Below are 18,027 nucleotides of genomic sequence, written 5' to 3'. Positions count from 1 at the left end.
TGCCTTTTAATTCCAAAGGCCAGGAACTTACAAACAAACAGAAATATACACTTTTATTTTGTTTCTGGAACGTCAACTATGTAAGAATAGGAGAAGCAAAATACTGAGTTTTAGGCTATCATTATTCATGTATCTATAGTCTGTAAGACTTGTTTGAGGCATCCTATACTTGGTGTTGGTATTTTTTTTTTTAATTAAAATTCTTTGATCCTTTTGCTCATGTTTTTAGATTTTGAGAATAGTTTTTGTAATAGTTGTGAGCTTTAGTTTTGTATCAGAAAACTAAGATAATGCCCTTAAATTTTTCATCACAACACTAATGTGATATGTTGTATTTTTATTATAGTTAAGAGTTTATATCATTGAGTAATATGTTTAGGTGCATATTTGGATAATTAAGATAGATATATGGATGTACGTATATGATCATATTAATGAGGTCTGTTTTTCATTTTTGTTTTTTTGTTCAAAGCTGAAATCATAATTTTTCTCCTAAATGTGAAAGCTACCTGAATCTATACCCTCAGTCTTTGCAGTCTGTCTTCTTGCCTTCCCTTGCCCCTAACACTTAAAATAATATTTAGTGGAGTGACATTAAGATGGTTCATGTCATTTTAAATACTTAAATTTTTAAAATTAAAGCATGTCCTTGAGTAGCATTTAGCAATTTTAACAATGTCCAGCATCAAACATTTTAGGAAAGAACAGTAACACATCCAGTGGAAACTGATGGCATTTCAGGAAGCAGAAGGTAACTATTAAAATTAGAATGTTAAGTTTGAATAAGATTTGGTGTTGACCAGCCTTGGTGCCCTGAAGCCTGAAGCAAATGATGCTCAGGTGGCTCATGAAAACTGGCTTGGAGAGATGGATCAAGGCATTAACTACCAGTTTGGTGCTTTACCACACTGACTTAGGCTTGTGACTGGGGAGGATAGCACCAGAATGAATTGTAGGATCAAGAGAGTGGAACCTATGAACACCATGTCAGAGAGGTCTCTTTTAATATCCACTCTACTGCCAGTGTCAGCTGTAAAGTCATTTCTACAGGTAAAGGAGGTGCTGTGAAACCCACCTGTTGCTCTGTAGTGGAGGCTATCAGATAGCTCAGAAGTAAACAGGATTAATTAGATGGGATCTTTATTATAATGCTTAGGAGCAGAGCAGACTTTATCATGCCTAATCAAATAGCTTCACTTTTAATAAGATTGTATCCTCTCAGATACATTCCTTTCTCTTATAGTAAATTTGTAATTATTTTAATTAAGCCTCTTAATGGCTATTTGGTAAAAGATGGTTTTAGTATAAATGGTACTGCTTGTTTAAACCCTTATCTCTGTTGTAACTTGTTTCCTTTTAAACTATCACTTATTCAAGTGGTTTACTCTGAAGTAACACATCATTCTTTTTGCCTAAAAATCCAAGTTGAAATTTGTAAGGAGAGATTTATTCCATTAGGTAGAAAAGAAAATATTCCTTTTCAAAACAAGTATCTCTTTAGAAATTTTCACTGATTCCAAGAGGGCAGAAACCTGATAAGTGTAAGAATTTCTTGATTTCAGAAGTTGACCATTTTCTTAAAATCACTTTATTTCTAATATGCAAGATCTACAATTTAGATGATTTTTAAGTTGGCAAATAGTAAAATATTTTTTATATACATTTGCAGAAATGTTTCCTAAATTTACTGGAGTAAAACAGAATGATTCTCCTAAAGAGAGATTACAGGTAAGTTAATTCTTCATTTTACCTCAGAATTTTAAGATTATATGGGTTATAGCTACATGGTTATAATTGTTTGATTTTATTTAAATGAAGAGTTATCACTCATTTTAAAAAAAATTTTTTTCTTATTTTTTTGTGTTGTCACTCATTTTTTCACGTATATGTTCATAGATTTCTTCATAAAAAAGATTGAATAGTGAAATGATTTGGCTGCATTTTTCTAATGTTTTTTTTTTTAATATTAAGTCAAACTGTAAGTAGAACAAATTATAGAAGTTTTGGCTAAGTCTTAAGGCTCTAAATACAGAAGGAGAGTCTTGGTGTCCCAATGTGCATGCAGTAAGATGTGCACAGTAAGGTGGAATTTCTCCCCAAAAAGTAGTAGGGGGGTGGTAGTTAGAGTTTCTAAAGCTTATAATTACCATTTATTGATTTTAGCACATTTATGTTTGATTAGTAGTTGACATGCTTTGAAAAGGGTAAAAGTAATTTTATCTTTTACTACTAATTCAAGTTGTCATCCTCATAAAACTTATAATCCTTTGTACCCATTTCAAATACAGAATTATAGGTATATACCTTTTATTACTCCCCTGGAGAAGAGAATGACAATCCACTCCAGTATTCTTGCCTAGAGAATCCCATGGACAGAGGCACACGTCAGGCTACAGCCCATGGGGGTCTCAGAGTTCGGATACAACTGAGTGACTAACATACGACTTTTATTAAGGGCTCCTGATAACTCAGACAGTAAAGAATCCACCTGCAATGCAGGAGACTGGGGTTCAATCCCTGGGTTAGAAATATCCTCTGGAGAAGGGAATGGCTACCCACTCTAGTATTATTGCCTGGAGCATTCCATAGAAAGAGAAGCCTAGTAGGCTACTGTCCATGGTGTTGCAAAGAGTCGGACCCAATTGAGTGACTAGCACAAACACCCCTTTTATTAGATCATAAGCTTATGTCTAACTCCAAGGGGAACACAATATAAATAATACCTCTTGAAGGAGCTCTTAGTTGTAAGAAGAGAGATAATCACACAGTTAAAGAGATTGTATGGCTAGTGCTGTAATCATCTATAATCATCTATATTGAGAAAATGAAGGAGGAATATATGTATATATATATACACACACACACATATATACTACATGAAGGAGGAAATGCTTAAAATGGGTTTTAAATTACAGAGAAAGGGAAGAAATGGTTAGTATATTGACATGCTGATTAGGGACTTTTTTAAACAGAGTAGCATGAAGTGAGTCAAAAAGCATAAAGAGGTGTGTTCAGGAAAATATGGTAGCAGATGGTGTTTGTATGGGATTAGTTGTCTTTGGAGATGTAATGGGGGGGGGGCTTTGTACACCTAGATAAAATGTTAATATTTAATTTTCTAGATGAGATAAGCATTAACTCTCAAAGGTTTTTGAGTGGGAAAAAGATCCAGATGATCTGTCTTGCCATAGGTATTAGTCGAAACAGAAATTATGTCGTTATAAACAAACTTTGGAATAATTCTCAATATATAGAATTCTATCTTTATGATCTGTTTGTGACCAAGTTTTTCTCAGTGTCACTCACTGAAGAATTTAATGCTCATTCAAGACATAAAAACAAAGTATATTTATAGAATGATGAATAAATGTACATACTTATGTGTTTCAGAAAGTAATGTTTTGCTGATTTAAGTCTCGGCATTTGACTTTAAAACTTTGGGCTTTGGTCTCTATTATTGTTGAGATAAACATTCCTATGGCCTTAATTTTATTCAAGCTAGCATAAGTATTCATACACTTGCTTGTGCCTTATCAACTGATGATAATCCTAACCCTTTTATTCAGTGGAGGGGGAGGATTGTCTCATCTGTCTCTGTACTGTCTATAGTTTAGCAGATAAGGTACCTGGGCTTGGGCACTGTAACTTATCTTGCCACTGAATAAATGTGAGAATTTAAGTTACATCTAAGTTCTGTTGTAAACTGTGAAAATGAAAGTCACTCACTCAGTCGTATCTGACTCTTTGTGACCTCATGGACTGTAGCCCACTAGGCTCCTCTGTCCATGGAATTCTCCAGGCAAGAATACTGGAGTGGGTAGCCCTTCCCTTTTCCAGGAGATCTTCCCAACCCAGGAATCAAACTCAGATCTCCTACATTGCAGGCAGACGCTTTACCATCTGAGCCACCAGGCAAGTCCACTGTGAACTATAAATGGGGATAATAACTATACCAAACTCATAGGATTATTGGAGAAGGAGATGGCAACCCACTCCATTTTTCTTGCCTGGAGAATCCCATGGACAGAGGAGCCAGGTGGGCTACAGTCCATGGGGTTGCAAAGAATTGGACACAAATGAGCAACTAACATAGGATTATGGGCTTTCCCGGTAGCTCAACTAGTAAAGAATCCGCCTGCAATGCAGGAGACCCTGGTTTCACTTTCACTTTCTTTCTTTTCATAGGATTATTGTAAGAAATTAACTATATAAAAGGCTCACCCAAGTATTAAATAAATATTTATTATAATACAGCTTTTCTTAATAAGTGGTTAGTGAAGTGAAAGTCGGCCAGTCATGTGCAACTCTTTGCAACTATAGAGTCCTTGGAATTCTCCAGGCCAGAATACTGGAGTGGTAGCCTTTCCCTTCTCCAGGGGATTTTCTCAACCCAGGGATTGAACCCAGGTCTCCTGCATTGCAGGCAGATTCTTTACCAGCTGAGCCACAAGGGAAGTCCAATAAGTAGTTAACAGAATACTCAATCAGAATTTGTTGATAATCTGTGGGTCAACCGCCATGTGATTTTTTAAAAAAATAAACACCCTCCATTTATATCTCTAATTCACTAAGGAAAAGGAGGTAAAAAAAAGTGGATTAGTCTCTAGATTTGGTATAAAAGCTCAGTTTTTATTTTCAGTAAGTCACAGGAAAACATTTGAAAATAGCACTGTTTAATAACATGTGTTAAGTCTGCATATGCTAGTAATTTAAGACCATAGACTTTGATGCCTGACTCTACTTACAAGCTATATAATGACCAAGTTGTTTAATCTTTCTAAACCTTTTCTCATTTGTAAGATCGCGATAATTATACCTTATAAATTTATGTGACTTTAATAACATATTCAAAGACAGTGTTGAGTTATAGTCTATTCTCTTGTATTTTTATTTTGTTATACTTCTTCTGTGGTTAAAGCTCTGAAAGATTTGTTTAACTCTGTCTTAACAGGTAAAATCTTCTGTGCAAGATACAACCTCTGGGGTAACTAGCCTGGTTCATCAGACTGCATGTTCAAATGGAACACCACCAAACGACCACCAATTAGTATTTAATCATCAAGAACCAGAACATTCACAGAGTGTGGAAAACATTTCACCTTTTCAAATTCTGCCTCTTTTAGGTAAGAAATTAATTAGTAAATAGCTGTGATTGAATAGTTGACTTCTAAATGAAAATGCCAAGGTCATCTTAAATGTTATGTATCTGAAATACTGAAAATCATAACTAGTAAATTCCAGGGTAGAGATAATCCCTGAAGCATATTCCTTTATACCCAAATGTATTCATTACATTTGAATGAAAGAAAATTATATGTACAGTTCACACACAACTTACTTTCATATAGATTATATACACTGGCATATGGGCCATACATAAAAACCTGTCACTGCTGTAGTTCATGGGCTTCCCTGGTGGCTCAGAGGTTAAAGTGTCTGCCTCCAGTGCAGGAACCCAGGAACGATCCCTGGGTCGGGAAGATCCCCTGGAGAAGGAAATGGCAACCCACTCCAGTATTCTTGCCTGGAGAATCCCATGGACGGAGAAGCCTGGTAGGCTACAGTCCATGGGTCGCAAAGGGTCGAACATAGCAAGCTCTGAGCAGACTTGTGAAATGTTGCTCTAATTTCCATGATGTTTTTGTGGGTTGGAAAGGTAGATTAGAATGGGGAAAAGATTGTTAGAGACTCTAGAGGTAGAGAAATAGTTATAAACATTAAAAACAGTTTACAGTTAAGGAAACTTGAGCTAGAAATACTAGTGGTAGTTCCCATTTAGTAGTAGTTCCCACTACTAGTTCCCATTTAGTAGTAGTAGTAGTGGGTAGTTCCCAGTAGCCTATGGTAGTTCCCATTTACCAAAAACATCTTCCAAAACTGGAAATTTTTATATTGTTAGATTCATTTGACTTTATAAACGTCTCATCTATTAGTCTTGTCAGAAGTGAATTATCACCTTTCTCATCATGGTTCTCCTGGGGATGTGTGACACAGGGAGATGCTTCTCTGACAGGGGTGAGCCCACCTAATGGGGTGCCTAAACCTGATACAACACAAATGTATTCAGGCCTAGACTAGGAGCAGATGTGAACATACCATATCCCGGTCTCCTTCTGTCTAGACTGCTCCCTGGTTTCCATTTGACCTTCCAAGGGCAGAAGTTTCTCCAAAGCAGAAGAAATTTCTAAGATGTTTTACTGAAGCACAGATTAGGAAGAATGTGATGATCCTCCTTTATTGCTTCCAGTAAAAGCTCCCTACTGTTCTGTGTTAGAATATTCCATTTTGTATTTAACATGAGTTATAGCTCTTGACTAGAGGAGTAGAGATAAGGGGGAAAATATTAGAAGCAACACCGGAGGGGGTGGGGTATCCCAGGAAGAAGAATAAATAAAGATCCAAAATATGAAATGTTTATATCCATTCTTTTTTGAAAAAATATTTTTAAGGTCTTTAGGAGAGTAACTGAAGATGTAGTTGTTTTTAAGTCATAAATTACCTTAAATACTATTGCTACATTTGGATCTTTTATTTTGCACACAACGAGCAGGTTCAAACAAGAGCATGACAAAATCAAATTTTACATTAGGAAGAGATTACTGCTTGCTATATAGGGGATGAACTAAGATGAAGATGCTCTGATATAGTTGGGACCAAGTAAAGAAACTGAGTGCTGTAGTCTAGGAAAGAAACTATGATGACCAAAAACTAAGGCAGTAAGTACAAAAAGGATGTGGATAAATTAGATATTTCTGTGGCAGAATTACTAAGCTTTATTAGAATCAGTGCCTTACCAGAGTATTATCCAATAGCTGGCTTGAAAATAAAAGGGATTTTTCATTTTGGACATGTTTGTGTGCTAAGTTGCCTTAGTCGTGTCTGACTCTTTGTGACCCTATAGGCTGTAGCCCACCTGGCTCCTCTGTCCATGGGGTTCTCCAGGCAGGAATACTGGAGTGGGTTGCTGTGGCCTCAACCCAGGGGATCTTCCCCACCCAGGGATCGAACCCACTTCTTTTTAAGTCTCTTGTATTGGCAGGCAAGTTCTTTAACACTAGCACCACCACATTTAAGATGCTGCAGAATATCTAATTGGAAATATATAACTAGAAATAGGTTTCTGGAACTAACAGGGTGTAACAAGAACTATATTTAGGAATATATAGAAGCTGTTTGAAGCTGTAAGAATGAAGGAAAAGATACAGAGCAGGAAGAGAAAGGTCAAGAACAAATTCTCGGTAACCAGACTCCCTCAGTAAAAGTAGAAAAAAATGAATGTTAAAACAAAAGGTAATCAAAACCTAGAGGAAAAGGAAAAATGGTATAATAGAAACCCGGCAGATACGTTTTTAGGAGGAAATCATCACAAGTATCACGTCCTTGTACAAAGCATTAAAGTACTGTGAGGAATAAGGAGAGAACGTTATAATTGGCAATGTAATACGCTGGGTTTTTTGTTTTTGCGGGTGGGTTTTTTTTTTTTTTCCTTTTATAAAAGCTTCTTTTGTGGCCATTGTGATTGGAGCAGAGGCAGATTCTTGTAAATTGAGAGTAATGGAATCTGAACATAAACCAGTCCACTCGGAAGTTTGCTGGTGAAGAGAATGGAAGGATGGCTGTGGCTTTAACCAGGAAGACAGGTGTTTGTTTTTGTAAGACTAGAAGAGAGATTGTTTTGTTTTGGATTTTGAAATGTGAGAGATTTGAATGTGTCTGAATGTCAGTTGGGTAGGGAAAGGTTGTTTTCATTATAGCAAATTCATAGGAGAATGGTGGGGATAGCTTTGAAGAAGAATAGACACTGAAAAGTAATGGAAAGAATGCAGTCTAAATGGTCTTTGGAGACTTTCCTGGTGGTCCCGTGGCTGAGACTCCACACTCCCAATGCAGGGGCCTGGGTTCAATCCCTGGTTGGGGAACTAGATCCCACATGCTACAACTAAAGATCCAGCATGCTACAACTAAGACCTGGTGCAGCCAAATATATATATATGTGTGTGGCTGTGGGTGTGTGAGTATACATTTATATTTAACGGTCTTTTGTTCCTATTTTAACATCCTATCTATGAAATGTCAGGCTTTGACTAAGTCTTCAATTGGATCAGTTCCTTGTATATCTTCAATTTCTGCTTTTATATGATTGTTACAGCTCAGTCGCTCAGCCGCGTCCAGCTCTTTGTGACCCCATGGACTGCAGTACGACAGGCTTCCCTGTCCATCACCAACTCCTGGAGCCCACTCAAACTCATGTCCATCAAGTCTGTGATGTCATCCAACCATCTAATCCTCTGCTGTCCCCTTCTCCTCCTGCCTTCAATCTTTCCCAGCATCAGGGTCTTTTCAAATGAGTTGGTTCTTCACATCAGGTGGCCAAAGTACTGGAGTTTCAGCAACAGCATCAGTCCTTCCAATGAACACCCAAGTCTGATCTCCTTTAGGATGGACTGGGTGGATCTCCTTGCTGTCCAAGGGACTCTCAAGAGTCTTTTCCAACATCACAGTTCAAAAGCATCAATTCTTCAGTGCTCAGCTTTCTTTATAGTCCAACTCTCACATCCATACATGAGGACTGGAAAAACCACAGCTTTGACATGATGGACCTTTGTTGGCAAAGTAATGTCTCTGCTTTTTAATATGCTGTCTAGGTTGGCCATAGCTTTTCTTCCAAGGAGCAAGTGTCTTAATTTCATGGCTGCAGTCAACCATTTTCAGTGATTTTGGAGCCCAAGAAAAGAAAATCTGTCACTGTTTCCATTGTTTCCCCATCTGTTTGCCATGAAGTGATGGGACTGGATGCCATGATCTTAGTTTTCTGAATGTTGAGCTTTAAGCCAGCTTTTTCACTCTCCTCTTTCACTTTCATCAAGAGGCTCTTTAGTTCTTCACTTTCTGCCATAAGGGTGGTGTCATCTGCGTATCTGAGATTATTGACATTTCTCCCAGCAGTCTTGATTCCAGCTTGTGCTTCATCCAGCCCAGCATTTCTCATGATATACTCCTCATATAAGTTAAATAAGCAGGGTGACAACATACAGCCTTGACGTACTCCTTTCCCAGTTTGGAACCAGTCTGTTGTTCCATGTCCAGTTCTGACTGTTGCTTCTTGACCTGCATACAGATTCCTCAGGAGGCAGGTCATGTGGACTGGAATTTTCCAGTTTGTTGTGATCCACACAGTCAGAGGCATGGTCAATAAAGCAAAAGTAGATGGTTTTCTGGAACTCTCTTGTTTTTTCAATATTTTAGCGGATGTTGGCAGTTTAATCTCTGGTTCCTTCTGCCTTTGCTAAATCTAGCTTGAACATCTGGAAGTTCTCAGTTCATGTACTGTTGAAGCCTGGCTTGGAGAATTTTGAGCATTACTTTGCTGGCGTGTGAGATAAGGGCAATTGTGCAGTAATTTGGACATTCTTTGGCATTGCTTTTCTTTGGGATTGGAATGAAAACTGACCTTGTGGCCAGTCCTGTGAATTTTCCAAATTTGCTGGCATATTGAGTGCAGCAGTTTCACAGCATCATCTTTTACGATTTGAAAGAGCTCCACTGGAATTCCATTCCACCTCCACTAGCTTTGTTCATAGTGATGCTTCCTAAGGCCCATTTGACTTCACATTCCAGGATGTCTGGCTCTAGGTGAGTGATCTAGGTGAGTGATCAAACGATCATGGTTGTCTGGGTCATAAAGATCTTTTTTGTATAATTCTTCTGTGTATTCTTGCCACCTCTCCTTAATATCTTTTGCTTCTGTTGGGTCCATACCATTTCTGTCTTTTATTGTGCTCAGCTTTGGTATATAAAGTAAAAATAACTTGCCCTAAAAGAAGTGAAAGTAAAATTTAAGGAGGTGAAGGAGGCAGAAATTACCTGATCTCTTTGAAAGATGAATATTTCTGTATTTGTTGTTGTTTAGTCACTAAGTTGTGTCTGACTCATTTGCGTCTCTACAGTAGTAGCCCACCAGGCTCCTCTGTCCATGAGATTTTCCAGGCCAGGCTACTGGAGTGGGTTGCCATTTCCTTCTTGAGAGGATCTTCCTGACCTAAGGATGGAACCAGTGCAGGGATTAACCTGGTCTCCTGCATTGCAGGTGGTCTCCCCACCATTCCAAAGACTGGTCTTCATCCAAAGAAGGTGGTGTATATGTGGGGGGATTGGAAGGGAGTCCTCTATTATGAGCTCCTTCCAGAAAACCAAATGATTAATTCCAAGGAGTACTGCTTCAGTTAGACCAACTGAAAACAGCACTTGACAGTGTCTGGAATTAATTAACAGATAGCACATACATGCATATGTGTGTGTGCTTAGTTATGTCTGACTCTTTGCAATATGATGGACTGTAGACTGCCAGGCTTCTCTGTCCATGAAGTTTTCCAGGCAAGAATACTGGAGTGGGTTGCCATTTCCTACTCCAGGGGGATATTCCTGACCTAGGGATCAAACCCTCATCTCTTGCGTCTCCTGCATTGACAGGAATTCTTTACCACTGTGCCACATGGGAACCCCAGAAAAGGCGTAATCTTCCATTTATTTTGGTCTTTACAAAATTCTCTTAATGGAATAATTTTCAATTCCCTGGAAGACTGTAAAAGTCACCTGGAACAGTTTGTTGTTCAAAAAGATAAAAAGTTTGGGGAAGATGAAATTATGAAATTACCTGAAAAATGGTAGAAGGTAGTAGAACAGAATGGTGAATATGTTGTTCAATAAAGTTCTTGATGGAAATGAAAAATGTGTCTTCTATTTTTATTTAAAAACCAAAGGAACTTTTTGGCCAGTAGATCAGGTTCAGGTCATAGATAACCTTAATTTCTAGAGACCTTGGACTTAATTGTAATGGTATAGTTAGTGCGGAGCCAATGAAGATTTCTGGAAAAAAATGTGTGCTTAAGTGCAATTAATCTGCCAGTATTGTGTAGGTCAGTTGGAGGGATGGAGAATAGAGACCAGAGAAGAAGGCTAAAAACTAAGCTATTAAAGTAGTACAAAAAAATTAAGTGATAGAAAAAGGGAAAAGTTAAAAGAAAGCACAAAGGTTGAGTGAGCAGGTGTACTAAAGATGAATATATGCCAAGTTTTAATAACTAAAGGTGTATACACTTTGGGGCTCAGTCCATAACCCAGGACTGGATATGGGTCCAGGTTGACAGACCTGGAACACAGATGAATAACAGATGTCTGATGAAGGATGAGTTTTGTAGTGTTTTAAGGTGCCAGAGGGCATTCCTCTGAAGTTGTTTTTCAGTCAGATCCTTAATATACTTGGCTTCTGTGACACTGTTCTCTTGATCATTACATCTCTGAATGTTCTTTACAGAGATCTACTTTTATCTGCCTGCTGTATATACTAATAGTACTCTGAAGTTACATCCTTAAGCCTTTATCATTTTACTTTGCTCCAGGCTTTTCTAGCCATATTCTGAAGCACAGGCTTACTAAAGTAGGATCCCTTCTACCCTCAGCTTTCAGCAATAGGCTTGCAGCAGTCTTCCTACTTACTCAGGTATGCCATACATTGATCATCTTCCACTTATTATGGCATGTAAACCCCTTCATGGATCACAGCCTTGTCGTGGCGAAGGGGCTTGTGTAACTCAATGAAGCTATGAACATGCCGTGCAGGGCTACCTAAGACGGACAGGTCATAGTGAAGAGTTCTGACAAATTGTGGTCCACTGGAGGAGGAAATGGCAACCCACTCCAGTTTTCTTGCCATGAAAACCCCATGAACAGTACGAAAAGGAAAAACGGTATGACACCAGAAGATGAGCCCCCCAGGTCAATATGCTACTAGGGAAGAGCAGAGGCCAATTACTAATAGCTCCAGAAAGAATGTAGCGGTTGGGCCAAAGCAGAAATGACACTCAGTTGTGGATGTGTCTGGTGGTGAAAGTAAAGTCCAGTGCTGTAAAGAACAATATATCACATGAACCTGAAATGTTAGGTCCGTGAATCAAGGTAAATTGGATGTGGTCAAGCAGGAGGTGGCAAGAGTGAACATCGACAGCTTAGGAATCAGTGAACAAAAATGGACAGGAATGGGCAAATTTAATTCAGATGACCATTATATCTACTGCTGTGGGCAAGAATCCCTTAGAAGAAATGGAGTAGCCCTCATAGTCAACAAAAGAGTCTGAAATGCAGTACTTGAGTCAGTATCAAAAATAACAGATGTTTCAGTTCATTTCCAAGGCAAACCATCCAAAATGTCATCTATACTTTATGTTGACTGCCTCCCCAGCCAAAAAAAAGAAGAAATACAGGGAGGTAAAATTTCAAGTGAAAAATGTTTATTTTACAGTGTTAAAATTCTCCAACTAATGATACCCCAAAATTAAGAAGCATAAAAATACTGGTTATTATGTTTTCATAGTTTCTAACATAGAAAGGGGGAAAATGTAAAACTGTGGAGAATCAAGATGAAATATATTAACTTGACTGTACTGTTCTTAAAATGTGTGCATCTAGATGATTCTGAACAACTTCTGAATGGCCTAACTGTGATGCCTCAGTCCAGTGATAATGACACAGTGATGTCAGAATCAGAGTATCAAGGTCAAGTTCCAGTGCAGAAGGTAAGAATAATATTATTTTTTTCTCACAGATCTTGAAGAAATTTACAATTGAATACAGAAATGGCACAGAGGTATTTTAAGTGCTAATTTGAAGGAATTTTGGATCTCTAAGACTAACTTTTGCCTATTTGTTAAAAAACAGAAGTTAAACTATGAGCAACACTTTCCCCACCCTCTACCATCAGTCCTCATATTTGTATTTAATTTTAAATTCTTGAATGCTGGTATTTGCCAGCTATCCTTATTTTTAAACATGTTATAAAACTAGCTTTTACAATCTGTTGTAGGTGATTTCCTCATGGAGTCTTCTGTGCACTTAATCTCAGACCACACATTGATCAGTCTTTCAACAAGTATTCTAGATGTTTGGGATACATTAGATACATCAGGTACTATTCTAGACATTTGAATATAGTTGTTGTTTTTCAGTCACTTAAGTTGTGTCCGATTCTTTGTGATCCCATGGCCTGCGGCACACAAGGCTCCCCTGTCCACTATGTCCCAGATTTTACTCAAATTCATGTCTACTGAGTTAGTGATGTTATCTAACGATCTCATCGTCTGCCGCCCTTTCATCTTTTGCCTTCAATCTTTCCCAGCATCAGGGTCTTTTCCAATGAGTCGGCTCTTCACATCAGAAGACCAAAGTATTGGAATTTCAGCTTTAGCATAGTCAGGGTTGATTTCCTTTAGGAGAGCTGGTTTGATCTCCTTAACAGTCAAAGTGACTCTCAAAACTGTCAGAAACTGACCATGAATGAGATATTCACATATCCCCACTTTTTCCTCTCCCTTCCTTCCTTCCATCATTTCCTATTGACATTTTGGACTGGATAAGTTTTCGTTGAGAGTAGGGTCTATACATTGTGGGATGCTTCACAGGGACCCTCAGCTCTAACCACTAGCTGCTAGTAACACCCTTGTCTTCACCACTGTGTGACAACCATAAACTTGACTGACATCGCCATGTGTCCTCCCTGGGCAAAGGAGTCACCTTCAACTGAAAAGCAGTACCTTAATTCTACCTCAGATCTAGCTATTGCCCCATCCGTGTAAAGCCCTATCAGAAGAACCAATGATGTCTGAAATTGCTGCATCCCTCTCAAAGTCTTGATGGTGTGAGGAAATCAGGGTCTTCTACTACTTCTCTCTCTGAACATCCACTGTGGTGATTTCCGTTATGGTCTCTCTGCAGATGACTCAAATATATACTTCTAGACCTGGCATCCTGTGAGTTTTAATCCTTTTGGATTTCTCAGTCTCCTGAAGTCAAGGAATTGCTAATCTCTTCATGTTTTATTTTCAAGATGTTTCCTTTTCCACTTCCACTTCATAGACCAGGCCTTATTGCCTTCAGTGTAAGCTCTTTGTATTATTTATAACTGCAGACTAACTTGAAACCCTCCTTTTTCTAATCTATTTTTATTTATTTATCTTTGTTTGCACTAGGTCTTCATCGCAGTGCCCAGGCTTCTCATTGCATTGTCTTCTCTTGTTGTGAAGTACAGACTCTAGGCACATGGGCTTCAGTAGTTCCAGCACACAGGCTCTGTGGTTATGGCATGCAGGCCCTAGAGCATGGGCATGGTAGTTGTGGTACATGGCTTTAGTTGCTCCGTGGCATGTGGAATCTTCGCAGACCAGGGATTGAACCCATGTCCCCTGCACTAGCAGGCGAATTCTTATCCACTGTACCACAGGGAAGTCCCCATTCTGCTTTTAACATTCTTTTAACTGTACTTCTTGATGTATTGCTCTGATCATATAATTATTATATACAAAACTTTCAATAGTTTCTAGCCTCGACTTCAAAACGAAGACTAAGCACCTTTACATTGTGACTCCAATTTAGCTTCTCAGTCTTAAGCATTTGCCTGTGTTCTTCCTTCAGTGAGGAATGCTTTCCATTCTCACCTCAAAATCTTCTTATTCTTCTCTGTAATATCTGAGAAACTGTCTCATACTCCAAACCCAAATATGAACTTTCCTGTTTTAGGGTCTGCCAGAATTGTATTGCAGTTAAATAGACATTTTAAGGACAAAGTCAGAGACCAGGGTTCCATATTCTTTCTATTTCCTATTAAGTATACTACCATGTATTACCTGTTCTGTTTTATGTCTCTATCTGAAGGCAAATATTCTTTACCTGACTCAATAGAAAAGTGAAGTGTGAAACTTCACACTTCATTTAGCCCATTCCATGGGTAGGAACAAAAACAGGTTTTATTGGCAACATATAAGAAAGACTTCATAAATACAACTGGGTGACCAATGGTGAAGGTTTGTGTGTGCGTATTAGGGGTGAGGAAGGATGTTTGACTCCTTTAGTAAAATATATTATTAAAAGTTTACTTTAAAAAAAAATGCAGTACTGGAAGATTTTCAACTACATACATTTCCGTTGGTCAGCCACTGACCTTTGCTTTGGCCTGTCTCTGTTAAGAACAGCGATCACAAGCAGTTAATTCTTTTCTTCATACCAAAGAAAGGAAAACAAAGCTATGTCAGAGGATTTTCAACAAATACTGTACCATTCTTACTTCTTACATTCTTTTTGCCATCATCTTACTTTGCCTCTGATTAATCACTTGTATACTTGCATTAATTTTTGCATAGAATTATAATTTTTTTTAAGATTTGTAACTTAATTTTTGTATTGAAATATAGTTGATTTATAGTGTTAATTACTGCAAAGTGATTCATATATACATATATGTATAACACATAGACACACACATTTTCCATTATGGTCTTAGAATATTGATTATAGTTGTCTGTGTGCTATACAGTAGGACCTTGTTCATAAATGTCTTGATTACAGTGACCAGTTAATTTTTATATTCTTTATAGATTATCATACCCTTAACATATGTTTCATATTAAATTAACTGTCAAGCATGCTGTTTTAATTTGGTCTTAGATGAATAATTGAATTTAGCTAATTTATTATCCTGTTTTTTTTCTACTTTAGTAATCTTTAACTTTAGTAAAATTACCTAAAGCCTTTGGAATCTTTTTTTCTTCCAAATAGTTGACATCTTTAGATGTATACTGAATCAAATATTTGTTTTAGGATATAAAGATCAAGAATGCAGATTCTTGGAAAAGTTTAGGCAAACCAGTCAAAACATCAGGTGTACTGAAATCATCAGATGAGCTCTTCAACCAGTTTAGAAAAGCAGCAATAGAAAAGGAAGTAAGAGCTCGAACACAGGAACTAATACAGAAACATCTGGAGCAGAATACAAAGGAACCAAAAGTATTTCAAGAATATCAGAGGTATGTAATTTATTGGATTAGTGGAGATTTGGGGAGATATGGACATGTATTTTAAATATATATTTTTTTGTTGTTGTTATTTGTGTATTTTAAATATATTAAATTTCTTTTTTGTAAGTGACTCTATTCAGCTATTTAGTAGACCACAGAGCAAATTATATTTAGAAAAGTGAATTTTTACTAATTTTTTAAAAAATTAAGTAGTAATACCTATTTTAAAGGGGATATAAATTATCAAGTGATTAAAGAAGCTATTAAAAATACTAATATTACTGAATTATGATGGTATCATTATTTTCCAGAAATGTCTTAATATTGTTTCCATTCTATGTATAAGAAGATAATGGCAAACTTTGGTCATAATTTTCCAAAACCTTCTCTTTGTTAACATATATTGCCCTATGTAAAATTTGACATCAGAAGTATTAAAAAATAATGTCATAACATATGAAGAAGGACATCTAGAACACTGCTTTATATTTATCATTTAACAATGTATCTTTATAATAAAAGGCTTTAAGGAGCTTGAAACCTACTTTTCACTTTCCTGTTTCTTAAGAGACCATGGCTTCACTCTAGAATCTTTTCCAAATAAAATGCAAAACAAGTGTCTTGGAGAAGAGCAGAAAGAACAGCAGCAGTCACAGGAAGCTCAAGATAAAGGCAAACTGTGGCTTCTCAAAGACCGAAATTTAGCACGGGAGAAAGAGCAAGAGCGGAGGAGAAGAGAAGCAGTAAGTAAATTTTAGTTTACTGAATCTAACAAAGGAAAGATTTAACAGAGCAGTGTCTTTACATGTTCAAAGATGTATCCTAGGTGGTTCTTCAGTAACAATTACCTCTTTAGTGTGAGGAGTTACTTCTTTAGTGGGGATCAAGTTCATTCTAAAATCAGAGAGTAAAATTAAAATTTCATAGTCAAATGACACAAGCATAGTATAATAATAGAGTATCAATCCTCGAGCCTTTGGGTTTGGGTTTGAACTTTGGGTTCAAATCCTGGTTCTTCCAATAAGCAGACCTTAGAGCCTGGGCTATTCATTTAACCTCCCTGTGCCTCAAGGCACAATAATAGGGATAATATAGTAGGGATAATAAAGGTAAAAGGTGAAATGGATTTACTTGTATTAAGCACATCTGAAAATGCCTGGCACAAAGGTAAAATCACTTACTGTTATTATTCTTGAAAAACCTATAAACTACTGTGAATTTTGGCCAAAAGATATGCCATCTTAGTGTTTATTTAGTTCAACTCTGCATCAAGTTATATGTCAAGTTATACCTTGATGAAACTGGAAACAAACAAACAAAAAAAACCCCACAAAACTTCTGTTCAAGGTGTCCAAGGAAATGGCAATCCACTCCAGTACTCTTGCCTGGAAAATCCCATGGACGGAGAAGCCTAGTAGGCTACAGTCCATGGGGTCGCAAAGAGTCAGACACGACTGTGCGACTTCACTTTCAACTTTCACTTTTCAATATATAAAAAGTGTAGAATTCTTCCTTTTATCTGTGGATTATTTAGAAATGTGTTACTGAAGTTTTCCAAGTATTTGGAAATTTTCTAGCTAGTGAAAATAATAGAAAAGTAGTGATTTCTAATTGAATTCCATTGTGGTTAGAGAACACACAATGTCTTGAATTATTTTAAATTCACTAATAAGACTTGTTTTATGGCCCAGATTATGATTTACCTTGGTAAATATTCTGTATGCACTTAGAAGTATGTGCATTCTGTTTCTGTTGGGTAGGGCATTAAACAGGACAAGTTGGTTGATAATGTTTTTTCAAGTCTGTTAACTTCTTGCTGATTTTCTGCCTGTTTGTTCTATCAAATATGGAGAAAGGGCATTGGTACCTATGACAATATAATTACAGGCTTGGCTTTTTACCCTTGCAATTCTATCAGTTTTATTTCCTATATTTTGAAGTTGTTCTTAGGTACGTAAACATATAGGACTGTTATATCCTCTTGATTAACTGATCCCCTTTCATTATAAAATGACTTTTTTTATTCCAAGTAATATTATTTTCTCTGAAATGTAACAATTTTACCTTTTTTAAGACTAGTGTTGGCATGGTGCAAACATTTTTTCCATCCTTTTAACTTATCTGTGCTTCATATTTAAAATTGTTTTCTTGCAACATATAGTGTAGTCTTGCCTTTAAAAAAAAG

The 18,027-nt window shown here is 37.1% G+C and overlaps 1 protein-coding gene across 11 annotated transcripts in view; it reads left to right on the top strand.

The window, feature by feature from the left end:
• BRDT (bromodomain testis associated) overlaps positions 1–18,027 on the top strand; it is a 56,725-nt gene that overhangs the window by 31,358 nt on the left and 7,340 nt on the right. For 10 of the 11 annotated variants that reach the window (XM_070467765.1, XM_070467772.1, XM_070467767.1 and 7 more), the window contains 5 exons: positions 1,670–1,728; positions 4,952–5,123; positions 12,466–12,572; positions 15,646–15,851; positions 16,411–16,585. In XM_070467765.1, coding sequence (XP_070323866.1) covers positions 1,670–1,728; positions 4,952–5,123; positions 12,466–12,572; positions 15,646–15,851; positions 16,411–16,585 — 719 coding nt within the window. Of the gene's footprint in view, positions 1–1,669; positions 1,729–4,951; positions 5,124–12,465; positions 12,573–14,021; positions 15,613–15,645; positions 15,852–16,410; positions 16,586–18,027 lie in introns of those variants that run through there. The other variant, XM_070467773.1, reaches the window with a different exon arrangement.

Source organism: Odocoileus virginianus, chromosome 5, assembly GCF_023699985.2.
Source record: "Odocoileus virginianus isolate 20LAN1187 ecotype Illinois chromosome 5, Ovbor_1.2, whole genome shotgun sequence".
Taxonomy (NCBI): Eukaryota; Metazoa; Chordata; class Mammalia; order Artiodactyla; family Cervidae; genus Odocoileus; species Odocoileus virginianus.
This window is presented reverse-complemented; position numbering and strand designations above follow the sequence as displayed.